Raw genomic sequence first — 14,018 nt, forward strand, 5'->3', positions numbered from 1 at the left:
TTTGCGGAGAGGGGCGTCGCCCTCATCAGCGCGTTCTGCGGCGCCTTTACGCGCGACGAGGAACAGCGACAGCACCTTCTGCAGGTCGTGGAGCGACACCGGGCGTTGCACCCGTGCGCGAAGTAGGCATGGGATGGCACGCACGGCGGATTTCGTTTTTTTTTGCGGTCTAACAGTGTCACTAGTGTTGATGGCCATTATAGACAGATGGACAGATAGATAGATGGACCAGTTAACATGGACCAACAATCTCACCAGTGTTGCAGGATCACCACGGTTGCCTTTTTTGCAATACATGCGTTCCTGTCTTCCGTCTTTGAATTATTGCAAGTGTGAACTGAGCAAAACAAAATCCTTACTGTACGGGAGAAACCGTACTACCATTCAGCCCCGTAACATTCTTTCCATAGGGGAAACTTTGGTCGCTCTGCGGGACGGGATAAAATTATCCGATCGGAATAAAATTTTGCACACATCCTTGTGTCATAGTATCGACAAGATTTCCGACCCGGCCCGACGAATCCGACAAACTTTTCCAAAATGGACCACCCTAATATACAGTATATACATTATGTATATTAAGATAAGATAACCTTTATTTGTCCCACACTGGGGAAATTTGCAGTCGACAGCAGCAAAATTGGGGTGGGTGGGGGGGTTAACAAAGTGTTTCATTGCACAAAATAAATGTTTCAGAAAAGAACTGTACACAGTTCAATATAAGTGCAATATAAAATATAGCATTAGCAATATATTTGTAGAATAAATATAATAAATTAGCAATAGCATAGAAAACACAGCATAAGGCGGCTGTGCTATTTTCAATGGTTACAGGTTTTCACGTACACTATGTTTATTCAGCTGCCTGACAGCAGTTGGTAGGGATGAGCGGCGGTATCCTTCTTGCAGCGCGGGTGTAACAGTCTCTGGCTGAAGGAGCTACCCAGTGCTGTCAGGGCTGGCTGGAAGGGGTGGGAGGGACTGTCCATCATCGCTTTTAGTTTAGCGAGCATCCTCCTGTTGCCCACCTCCTCCAGAGTGTCCAGGGAGCATCCCATATATATATATATTGTAAGCATTTTCTTGTTACCAACCCCCTCATTACAGTAACTTAAAACAATCGTTGAATATAACATTATTTTTGACTTCTCTATATGTTTTCACAGTCATGACGGCTCTCCAAGTGGAACGGGAAATAGACTGTGATCGGCAACAAAAATTAGTTTGCTCTAAAATAACGTATTTGCGGCCAACTACTGTCATCAGAATAGCCAATTCCCTACAAGCTAAGAGTTCCTCGTTGCGGTTATTGACCATCAGAGCCTGTCACGGCCAAACAACCACTGCCTGCATAAAATGGTATTTTTGTCATACATCTGGTTAGGAAGTGCATGGTCCTATGTGCCGCCCCCCGTAACGTTGATGATTTAAAAAAAATCCTCCAACCCAAGCATATAAAATTTCCCGTCCTTGGTATATGACATGCAAAGGCATACAATAGCAAATGACCACAGTAAATCCAAGTGTACTGACTGTACTTCCGAATCATTGTTACTTTAACAAGTTGTTAAACATAAGGTCTAGATCACTGGTCGTTGAGTCAGCGCAATGACGTTCTACGTAATTTTCAAAGACGTGACAACGACGAAAACGTGATTTTTCGATATCTTACCGGTTGTTACTCGTAATCGAAGTCCTACACTGAGTCGTTTGTGACGCTTGAATAAATTCGAAGAATGAAGTTGATTTTTTTTCTGTATCCTTCTTTGTTTTCTTGCTGCTTCTTCTTCTTATGACAAGAAACGGTTATGTGCATTACCGTCGCCTACTGGTATGGAGTGTGAACCAGATTTGACCCTCTTGATTTTCCACTCTCTGTGGTTACCGCTGTCTCTGGAAGTAACCACGGTGTTGGAAATGTCGGAATAATACTAAATTGCTCTAACTCCAGGTCCTTTACGACTTCTCGCTTCGTTCTTCCAACAGGTTTTCAAAACGTTTTCCTTGTGCACTAGTCCAATACAGTAATTAACTGACATTTGTTTCCTGCAAATTTCTAATGGAATATATTTTCCATTTCTAAACCTAAGGATCCTTTGCGGAGTTGTTGTCCTTAACGCCGGATTTAGTACAAAATGCAACTCTTTTAGAATCGTTTTTGCTGCTGGCACCACACGTTCATCATCCATATTTGATCTAATTGTTCCACAATACATTTTAATGCCTCTCTATCTGCCCCACCCCTCCCAATCGCGGCCAAATATCTCCCATTCACTTTTTATTTATTATTTTTACATTTATCTATTATATAAATTTATAGATCTTTTTTTATTCATATACATTTATCTGTGAATTGGGAATTTCTCCATTGCGAGACTAATAAAAGTTTTCTTATCTTATTTTACCTTCTGGACATGTGTTGTCCACGTTAATCTTTAATCTGACCATAACCCCTAAATGCTTAAATTGTTTTACTCTTTCTATTCTATGTTCCTTAGAACAGGGGCCCCCAACCTTTTTTGCCCCACGGACCGGTTTATGTCAGACAATATTTTCAGGGACCGGCATTTAAGGTGTGGCGGAAATAATACAACAAAATAATATGGTATGAGCTGCATGAAAACTGTGGTGTTTTCGAAATATAATAATAAACACAAGGAGCGTCTAATCTGGCCGCAACACTCCAATCGCTATGGCAATGTTTAATGCCTTCAAAATACGATACAACGCAAATTCAAAGTGCATGAAAATGACCACTCACCACAGCCCCGAGCTTGATTTTCTGCAACACCCCCTCCTCACACAGGTAGGATGTCGGAAATAGCAACAGTGCTATTGTGGCGATCTCAGAGTATTCAGCCATAACTTTAATCCAGTTGTCTCGAACGTACTTTTAAGGTCGCTGTCATTTGCGATCTCCAGCAGTTTTTTTTAACTCATTTTGCGAGCTCCTGCGTTTTGTTTTGAAGTACTGTAATCGGTCACGTGATGGAGAAGCGGCTTCACGTGTGTCAAGCGTGACACAGACGGATGTAACGGAGAATCCGGTAGTTTTTCAAAATAAAATATCATTCGTATTCCGAAATAAATAAAAGGGAATTAAGGCAAGTTCTTTCTGTGCGGCCCGGTACCAAATGCCCGGCGGACCGGTACCGGTCCGCGGACGGGCGGTTGGGGACCCCTGCCTTAGAACATCTTGACTTTACTCCACAGTGTTTTCTCAGTAAAATTTTGCCACTGTCATTGCCACGCCCTCGAGCAAAAAGTCACAATATTAGGCATAAAGCATGATCAATGTTTTGATGCTTTTCAGTACATTAAAATGTAATAGATGACCTTTGGTGTTGCCGTGAGATGACACTATATGTATGACAAAACACTACAGATAGATTACATTAGATATTCATTTAAGTTTGGTGAGCCAACGTAGGAGTTTTTAAGCATTTTCTTTTTTAAAGCTAAGGAATATGAAAGAGTTATATAATATGGTGAAACCTGTTATTATCCCAGGTCTTGAGATGGTGGAGGCCATGTTTGAAGTGAATTGGATGAAACCGATAGGTCAAGGTCACACATGACCCCTGTAAATGTTAAAATATATATATATATATATATATATATATATATATATATATACACATTCAAAACTTGTACACACAAAAAATTGTTAACTCATTTCCGTAACCATACGTCAAACATATAGGGATAGTGCTCTGTTAAATATCTGTAGACGGAGCAATATTTTTATGGAATCATGTGTGACAGATCGGTGCCAATTATATCTGCCCCGCCAAGTGGCATTTATTAAAAAATAAAAATAAAAAACAACCTGACAATTAGCTACAATATTAGTAGTATAAAGTGTCTTTATATTGCTATTGTCTTGTCACTGCTTAAATTATTTTTTTTAATCATAAAAGCACACTATTTTTTTCTTTCCGTGAATACACTTTTGTTTGAGGACTTTTGTTAACCCCACCAGTGATAGAACACATTACGATGCAACTGGTACTGGAATGCAAAGCTGGTTCATCCATGACATGTAACATTCTTGAACCACTTTGGAATCTTTGGGTGACCTACTTTGGAATCTTTGAGTGACTTAATTCAGACACATTGATAATTGCCAATGAATAGGTCATCCTACTGTTTGGAACCTGTGCTTGATTTTATCCATGCTGTATTTACCATTCATGTTTTTGATCGACCTGACAAAATCTTATCCAAAATGGTTGCTGATTGATATATTTTCGGCACTGCTTCAAATATATCACTTGAGAACTTTTGGGAAATTATTATAATCCTCGGTACTGTCAAGAGAATGCATTTTTGTTGAGCAAAAGCATTTACACACCTGGCTGGGAGAATATGTTGTCTATTTTCTTTGAGAAGAGGAATCAATTTAAGCGGCTGTCCAGAGGAGTCGGAGATTCGTGCTGGATTGGTAAAGAAAACACTTCCTTGATACTGCCTCTGTGGTTGAAAGATTTTACTGTACTTTGTCCACTACAGCTGATGTTAAAGTTATTGCAGTATCCCAAAAATTGGTGCCCAAGACCAAAATATTTTATCTGCTTCCACTTCTATGGGAGCAGACAACTTAAAGAATAAATAAGTAATATTACTTCTTTTTCTAACTACTTTTTTTTCCAAGATGGCGGCCGAGTAGGCAGCCGTCAGCAAGTGCTCTTCAGGAGCCATGCGGTTTTTGTTGTTTTTGTCTTTTGTTTTGTCACACGGTGTTGTTGTTACATTGTGTGGGTCTGATTTGGATTGTTTTCAGCATTTTTGGCCACAGCATTCATCAAGAGAAGAATCTGTGCTTGGTGGGTGCGCCTTCTCGGCAGCACGCGTGTACCAGCACTGATTTTGATTGGGAGGAATGTCGGCGGCATTTGACTGTCGTTGCTGGACAGGCCCGGGGCGCTTGTCTTTTGCGCATGTAATGGGCAGCATTTTCACAGCCCTGCTTTGTTCAGTGGAAAGGTCGGTGCTGTTGGACAGTCTGCAGCTGGATGGATGCATGGCTTGACGCTAAATACACACACACACACACACACACACACACACTCACACACACACACGCGTGTGTGTACTTAGCGTCAATGTTTGTGTTCTGAAACTACAAAGAGAAGATTGATGGTTAGAGGTTCTGGGCTGGAAGTGGATACTTCAGCACATTCATAACTCATTTAATGACAAAACATGTTTGCAATAACCCTATCATTTCGTGCCATCCATCCATCCACGTTCCGATCTGCTGATCCTCACAAGGGTCGCTGGAGACTATCCCAGCCGTCTTCGGGCAGTAGGCGGGGGACACCCTGAGCACCCTGATCGATGCCAGCCAATCGCAGGGCACACCGAGACGAACAACCATTCACGCTCACACCCACACCTAGGGACAAGTTAGAGTGTATAATCAGCCTGCCACGCATGTTTTTGGAATGTGGGAGGATAACGGAGTACCCGGAGAAAACCCACGTTGAGAACATGCAAACTCCACACAGGAAGGCCAGAGCCGGGATCCGCTAAACATGCTATATATATATATATATATATATATATATTGATTACTCACGCATTTTTGATCGTTTCTGAATTTCCTTTTATAATCTTTTGTCCTATTTTTCCCATTTTAATGCTTTCATCAACGTGGAATCATGAATCAGTTTTCTATGTGCAAAATGCAAATATTTACTGAAATAACAATTTCGATTTTCAATTTTACATGAACATTTTTCACTTGGAGCAGTTATTCACACATAATCTCTCACACAAAAAATATTTTGTCACACAACAGCTGCTTTAACAGCTCTTTTTATGGAATCAAAAGAGAGCAATATAACATTATAAAGTGCACATCTAAGGTAAACTAGTACTCAGCCTATAGTGGATTTAAGCCATGGTTGCATACTTCGTTTTTCTCAAGTTTGCTTTGAACACAGCAGTCAGGCTATGTTGATTCTGTTGGTCCTTCTTGCGCGGAAGTCTCTCTACGGTTTTGTGTAGACATCATTTCGGATGACTACACTTGGTTCGATGACAACACTGGAGATGTTTTATTTTTGCTAGGTCGCTACCACTGCACCGCTGAACTTTCATTGTCATGTCACAGCCTCTGTGCACCGTCACTGTCAGACGAACACAGAGAAGCTTCACCCGCTTTATTTATATGGACACGGAACACTGTAACCTTCCACACAAAATAGTTCCAAACAAGTAACAATCGCGTCAGTGGCATACATCCTATTCGACAGGCTGCCTGCTCTTATTCACCAGAGGCTAATCAACCTCGTCTCTTATTTCTCTCCCGAAACAGTGTCTTCTCCCGCTTGGTCTACCTTAGCCTTCTCCGCTACTTACAATCTCTACACAGCTTGTAATGGAGGCTCTCGCTGGCAATCTGTAGTGGAGTCATTAGATGCAACGCGAATGATTTCAGCTTGAGTCGAGCTGTGGACAATGTTGACAGGCTTGCATGCAGCATCCATACATTTAGCTATGGCTTCAGCAAATTTGTTCTTCGTCGGGTCATCCATTTTCTTAGCTTTGAAATCATCTATAGCTGTCTGTCTGGGACGAGGGGGTGGAGTACTCACATCAGCTGTGTGCTTGGCCATTAAGTGGTATTTCAGACTCGACGTGCAATGATGATAACTCAGTTTATGACTGCAAAACATACAGGTAACTTTGGTCTTGTCAGTGGAGCAATCTGGCAACTTTTTAACAGTAAACTTTCCATTCATAAACTCTTTAAGTATCCGTTTTCGGTGTCTCGCGCTGTCGTGGCTGGCAAAACAAACGTGCGTGGACCTATTCAGTGCACTTGTTTTGTTTCTGGTTTATTTATAGAGCAACGTAACATCCGCTGTGACGTGTGCCGCGTTAATCTCACGAGAAAAAATGTAATCCCGTTAAAATTCATTTAAATTAATGCCAATAAAAACGTGCTAAACTGACAGCTCTTATATAATTTTTATTTATTTTGATTTTTTTTCCGGAATTTTCAGGAAAGTCCATTCTTTATTTCAATGAATATCATTCTCAAAGTCAATGCTGATTTCTTGTTCGCATGTCATTGAGATTTTACATTGACTTCAGTTTTATCACTAGCGATGTTTTTAAAATGAATCATGTCTTCTATTTAAATTTACATCTAATTCTTTTTGTATCTGTAGTCTTACAGTAAACGCCAAATGTGGTATCATGAAACATTTTAAAGCAGGCTTTGGGCGGGTAGAATCGCATAAGCTGACATGCTTGCTCTGCAAGTAACATGGTTTATTCCGAGTACTTTCACAACTCGGAAGCTTATGAAAACACCATGCCGTTTGGCAATAATTTTTCTTCAATTAACATGTTTAAGATCAAGAGGACTCAGAATCGAAATCTCAATTAAATTTGCACTAATTGCACAGCCTAACTCTGCCCAAGCAATTTTCTAGGGATTCGACTTATTTTTGAGGCCATTGAAAATAAAAGAACTGGTGGGTACCAAACCAGGGCCAATGTTAAAACTGGAATTAGGCAACATTTCCCACATTACTATCATCCAAATTATTGCGAGTTTCGTTCCATAAATTTCAGACAATCAATATTATATTTATATCGATGTTTTATCAAATGCCTATACTATATGGCATCCTTGGCATCTTTATAGCCCAATTAGACCATAAAAAAAGTCTAGTTTACAGCACGTCATGTCACAGGTATTATGTAAAGCGGTCTAAAATATGGCAGGGTACAGGATACAGTATGGCATTATTTTGATACTTAATGGGTTGACACCTTTTTACAGGGAATCATTTGTACGTTTATTCTTTACACTATGATTAACCTGGAAAATGAATTCAGACCGTTCACGGTGAGGGAATCTCAGGAAATAATTTCCCTGAACACAGAAAGTTTGATTCACAGTTGTATCACAACGATGAATGGAAGTCTTTATTGCTACACAGCGCCATGGAGGTAAAGGGCAAGGAACTTGGTGAAAGTCTCAGGCTTGTATCCTGCAACACCAGCTGGTACCTAGAGAGAAATACAAAAAAAAAAAATATATATACATATATATATATATATATATACTGTATAAATTTTGTTTAAGCTAGTGGGTCTTGAGAATGCCAATGATATATATAGGCATATATAGGCTGGATGATTATGGAGAAAATAATACAGACGATTATGTTGATTGAGATTGAAATCACGATTATTTAAATGATTATTCATTTACTTCAATACTCAACCTGTCCAAACCATCATCAGAGCCTCATGCCCATTCATCCCTGCACATTAAAGACATTAATTCTTGAACAGTGTTATTATTTTTGTCAAATACAAAATGCCCTTGTATGTGAAATTACAAGACTCTTCCATTTTCATTCTGCTACATCCACATCTTTGATGCCTTGCGTCTTTGCACACGAAGGATTGGGCTGACCTGGGATCGCAGGGATTGCATTTTATGCCATGTCATGGGGAAAGGTGAAGTGGGATACTGGCACATTGTAATTGGAATTTATTGAATGAAGCACATCAGATTATAACCTCGATAAAAGGACAAAAATTAGGCACAATTTTTGAGTTTTGAATAGGGCCCCAGGGACTTTTTGTTGGTCTTAGGCTGTTTCATGTGCCTCCAACTTTTGGCCGAAGTTGTTGAAATGTTCAATCCAAGCCGTTTCATTAAAAATTTGTAGAAGGCTCAACTAAGTCATTTTTCTTTTTAACTGCAAAATGAACTCATAAAATGGTTTTTATTTGGCCTGGTGTGTGTGTGCCATGTTTCATGTATGCACAAATGTTAAAAACATCAGAATAGGCGTCATTGATCTTCTCAAACGACATGTCCCCATGGCAAAAAAAAAAGCCTTGCTTTTCTTTGTTGCTCTGAACATCTTAGGATGAAACACTCACAGTTTCAATACAATTAGATAAAATCTCTAGTTTTTAAAAATGTAACGCAGTCTGATCCGATGTTAATCTTAAAACTTCATAATCCCGACATTAACTGGGACAAACCTGCAAATGAGAAGTGGAGGGGGTTTTTGTCATTCTGAATAAATAATTATGTCTTTTAGTTTTATTTATGATACATTTGAATATTAATTGTGATGACTTGATAATGCTTGCAATGAAGAATGCTTCATGCATTGTGCGACAGTAAGGGGACACAACCACCTTTCTGAGAATGTGGTTGGAATGAGATATGGTAATAAGACAAAACAAGAGCAAGGTCGGACGTGGATGGAGCTGTCAACACCCGCTGCAACTTGGTGTTTTTGTCATGAGTGCACACAATGAGAAATAAATTAGAGGGCGAGAGGGGAGATCCGTGGGTGACGTGCAGAGAATTGAAACCTAACGCTTCTCTCCGTTCCCCCGGTACCAGTATCGAGTGTCTCCTCTCCTCATTGGGTCTTTATTATGAACGTCTAATTGATAACTCTGACACATTCCCACTCTCTTCGATCTGCGAGCACCCATTCACCCTCCTCTGTTGAGGGAGAAGTCGAGCAGGTCAAGTTAAGTAACATTCTACCAGAATGTCATGATTTGTGTAAGTTTTTTTTAGTAAGGAGAGGACACAATCACTCCCGCCACACCGTCCCTACGAATGCGCTATTGATCACATTGCCAAGTTCCACACTTTACCATGTATCCAAACCTGAACAAGAGGCTCTGAAAGAATACATTAACTCGTCACTTGCTGCAGGTCTAATTCGTCCAGTTTTTGTCTCCATCCTTGTGCTGGCTACCGTGGTCTCAATGAATTACTATTCAGAACAAAGAACCATTTCCACTTATGGATTCTGCGTTTAATTCGCTTCAATCTGCTACCATCCTTGCTAAGTTCGACCTCTGTAATGCCGAGAATGAAATCTGGATAACAGAGGGAAATGAGTGGAAGACGGCTTTTTAAGACCCCTTTAAGACATTTTGAATATCTAGTGATGCCATTTGGTCTCATGAATGCCCCTGCCGTTTTTCAATTTCTTATTAATGATGTGCTTTGAGCCATGACAAACAAATTCTGTTTTGGTTGCATTGACGATATTTTAAATTTTTCCAGAGATCTCATTGAGAATGTCTGACATGTTCGCTTAGTCCAGCAACGCCTGTTGGAGAACTGGTTGGATGTAAAAGCACAAGAATGCAAATTCCACTCCAGTTCTGTACAACTCCTGGGGTTCGTTGTGGAGAGAGGTCAATTTAGAGCCATTCCAGCCAAGATCAAGGCTGTGGTCCAGTGGCTAACGCCAACAAGGAAGCAGTTGCAGAGATTTTTGGGTTTTGCCAACATTTACAGGCGATTTATAAGCAATTTTAGTTGCAAGGTAGAACCTGTGACAAGGCTTACATCAGCAGAAATTCCATTTTTATGGACCCCAGAAGCTGACGCTACCTTTATTTCTCCAAAGCATATGTTGGCTAGCTCACCAGTATTGACACCCCCCCTAATCCTGACTATCACTTTGTCGTAGAGGTAGACGCATCGGATCCAGGAGTGGAGGTTGTCTTGTCCCAGCGATGACCACTCGACTGGAGGCTGCATCCCAGCGCCGCCTTCTCACACCGCCTCAACCCAGCTGAACATAGTTATGACACTGGTAATAGGGAACTTCTGGCCATTGTCTTCATTATAAAGGTTGAAAGATCAAGAGAAGCCAAAATCGAAATCATGATTAAAATTTCGATTTTTTTGCCCAGTGTGACTATTTAATAATTTAAAAGAAAGTAATACTGACCGTTATACCAACTTCGATTTGAAAATCATGGGGGATGCCAAGGGATGACAACATTTTAGATATGTAAGTCAGACTTTTATTCTATTCCAAGTTATTCTATTCAACATGCATTTTGTCTCGATTTATCGATTAATCGGCCCAGAACTAACTTTTTACAGAAGTTGGTCCTACTTAGGTCATTTCATCTTTGGGATGGACTTCCACAAAAACTAGAGGATGTTAAAAAACTTTAATTTATTATATTTGAAGAGTGTTTCAATTTCTAAATTGGTATTTATTACTGTTGAGGTTTTTTTCGATTTGGTGTGGGCACTAATAGTGCAAGGTTACTGCTTTTATTGTAAAGTTTCATTTCTTAGAGATCTTTTTGGGAATAATTTTACATATTTATACAGAAATAATAGAAATCACAGCGGTGGAAGTGAATGGTGATCCCCCAACAAGAATACATAAATACACAACACGGCCCCATTAAGCCTCCAACGCCCGGCATTTTAGCACCACCTCCGAGTTGGTTCTGAAACGTGGTTCCATTGTAACTGCTCTGCCCCAAAAAAGACTCATGTAAAAGCGACCACTCAAGGGCGCAAATAAGGCCATTTCGGTGTGGAACCAGGGTAACGGGAAGGCACTATTTCTTGCATTAAACAGCCCGCCCCTAAAATTGCTTGAGAACAGCAACAACAAAGCCAAAAATTAGTTTACAGGTTCAGAAAGTACGCTATAACTCTTGATCCTGATTTTTTTGGGGGTACAAAAGAATAAGACAACTGCAACAATTTTAAATTGTGAAAACAATGCATCAAGTCGTCTTTCATTTAAAGTTAAGGTAAGTGGTTACCTTCAATTGCTTCTTCTTGAAAAGTGGTCTGACTTTGGCAAAATCGTAGAGCTCAGCATCTTCATCCATCCACACCTAAAACAAGTGAATTAAATCATATTAACTTACAAAAAGCCAACACAGTGCATGAATGAATTACATCGTATTATTCTTGGATATTGGTCTCTTTCATGCCAGAGCATATTGAAATTTCTGAAATCAAATTTCTTACTTTTCCATAATGTACTTGTGTAGGCACCCTGAAAGGGCTTTGTAACCTCTTCCAAGTTGATGTCCATAATTTTGCTTTGTAATTCTTGAAATTCTTTTAAACATGGCGCGGTGTGCTTCTTTTTTTTTTTTTTATCTTGTTATCTACTCCACTGACATATACTATTTAAGTGAGTGTAAGATTCATCAAATGTGGTGGTAATTAGACCTGGGTGTGGCCCGATATTGAAATGAAAACTAACCAAACCACATTGTTTGTAAACTGATTGATATATACCTCTTAAAGTGATTTTAGTCTTTTGAAAATTCAAGGCTCCAGAACAGGGGTCGGGAACCTATGGCTCGCAAGCCACATGTGGCTCTTTTGATGATTGCATCTGGCTTGCAGATAAAACAAAATATTCTCGCTTGTTTAATCCAGCCATTGATTTTTTCACTGATCATTTCTTGTTCAGGGCTGCAGTTGGCTCCAGGAGCAATTTTGATTGGATAATACTGGCCTACGTTAGCCGTTGCTGCGGAAACAGGTGAACGCCGCCTTTTGAATCAGCCTGCTCGGACGTTAGATCAAAACTAATCCTAAACGAATAAGATGGCGAAAAGAAAAAAAATGACGAGTATGGTAGACTTCAGCACGAATGGACCGAAGGATTCACCTTTGTGGGGAGAACTAGTTCTGCGGTGTCTCTAATTTACAATGACAAAATACCACCAATGAAACAGTCGAATGCACTTTGACACGCGCCATGTGACATTCGCATCAAAATACCCTGCGAGAGACAGCGGAAAGGAAGCGTGCAAGCTACTGAGCAGGGTGCAAGCTAGCCGGCAGAAACTCCGCGTATGGACCCGGCAAGGTGACTGACTATAATTCCGCTAGTTTTGCTGGATTTTTAGCAATCGTGAGGAATGGAAAACCATTCACATTAATGGTGAGTATTATCACAAAATTACTTTAAAGAATACATTCAGAGGCTTATTATACTGACATTTTGTTGAATTCACTTTTAAAATAGTTTTATATATATATATATATATATATATATATAATACCGTAAATTCCGGGCTACAGACCGCACCTGATTAAGAGCCGCATGCTCAGATTTATGAAGAAAAATCAATTTTGTAATTATATGCGCCGCACCGTACTATAAACCGCTGGCCAATGAGTAGGCGGGGGTTTGCTTCTGCGTTCCTGCCGCCGGGTGAGGCCGGTGACGCGGTCCCCCGCTGAACCCCCGCAGAAAAAAAACGCAATATTTCTTAGATTGAGAATAATCTCCATATTTTTATGAGCATGATAAATGCATTTGCACAACGAAATTACGCTGAAACACATAATCAGAGGCCAGAGAAAGAGAGATCTTGATGCGCATTTGCGTAATTACGAGGAGAAACACTGCAGCACACTAGGCTTTAAATAGAATAATGCAAATCATATAAATGGGAAAAGATATATGACATTATTTCTTCGTCAGCCGCTTAAAAATGATCATCGTTGGCAGCTTTAGGCCCGATGCTGCGCGGCTCAAAATACAGGTAAAATGTGTTCTCTCGTGGCCGCTTGTTTTCAGTATGACGGGGGAAATCACCTTTTTTTATTTACAGTCCGAGTGAGAGGCAAATCAAATGTCAGAGGGTCTTCGTCCATATTTATTATTTCATCTGGGCTGATGGAATTCTCTGCTATCTTTGTTTGTGTGAATGTGCAGAACGAAGCAAGTTTGTCCTCGTAATTGGGAGGGAGCTGCTGACACAATGTCGTGCTTGCCCTAATAGACAGGCTTCCATTTCATGAATCTATAACACCACGACGGCCCACCTTTAAAACCTTTAAAAGCTTTGGTTGTCTTTTTACACTGGCTCAGTTCTTCTTGCCGGAGCCTCCACCTTCGCAACATCGAATCGTCTATGCCAAGATTAGGCCAAAAAAAAAGATAGTGTGTTTCCGGTAACAATAAATTTCAGCATAGGGTCGGTAGGTCGGACAAAGTTTTTTTTGTTTAATCTTTTTTTTTCCCATCAAAAATTTAAACAAAATAACCATAAAACCAGAAGACATTGAACCCGCCGCTGCGCGGCCGGCTCTGCCACCGCCAATTTAGTTTTCTCCCTGCTCCGGACTCCGGGGGCTGGGGCGCGCCGCCGCCTCCGCCGTCCTCCTCCGCCGTCCTCCTCCGCCCTCGGTTTTTACTCGGCCCATGGTGGTCATCAAA

At 40.4% G+C, this 14,018-nt stretch overlaps 2 protein-coding genes across 2 annotated transcripts in view; both read right to left on the minus strand.

The window, feature by feature from the left end:
• The window catches only part of depdc5 (DEP domain containing 5, GATOR1 subcomplex subunit), a 76,330-nt gene extending 74,532 nt beyond the window's left edge, over positions 1 to 1,798 (minus strand). The window contains exon 1 of the mRNA XM_019878839.1: positions 1,673 to 1,798. The gene's annotated coding sequence lies outside the window, so the exon portion shown is untranslated. The remainder of the gene's footprint in view (positions 1 to 1,672) is intronic.
• A 5,792-nt stretch (positions 1,799 to 7,590) lies between these two features.
• mrpl37 (mitochondrial ribosomal protein L37) overlaps positions 7,591 to 14,018 on the minus strand; it is a 16,853-nt gene continuing 10,425 nt past the window's right edge. The window contains exons 7-8 of the mRNA XM_019879198.1: positions 11,593 to 11,667; positions 7,591 to 8,031 (exon numbers count right to left, since the gene is read on the minus strand). Of these exons, the coding sequence (XP_019734757.1) occupies positions 7,954 to 8,031; positions 11,593 to 11,667 (153 nt within the window). The 3' untranslated portion in view covers positions 7,591 to 7,953. The remainder of the gene's footprint in view (positions 8,032 to 11,592; positions 11,668 to 14,018) is intronic.

Source organism: Hippocampus comes, unplaced genomic scaffold (assembly GCF_001891065.2).
Source record: "Hippocampus comes isolate QL1 unplaced genomic scaffold, H_comes_QL1_v1.1 scaffold85, whole genome shotgun sequence".
Lineage (NCBI taxonomy): Eukaryota > Metazoa > Chordata > Actinopteri > Syngnathiformes > Syngnathidae > Hippocampus > Hippocampus comes.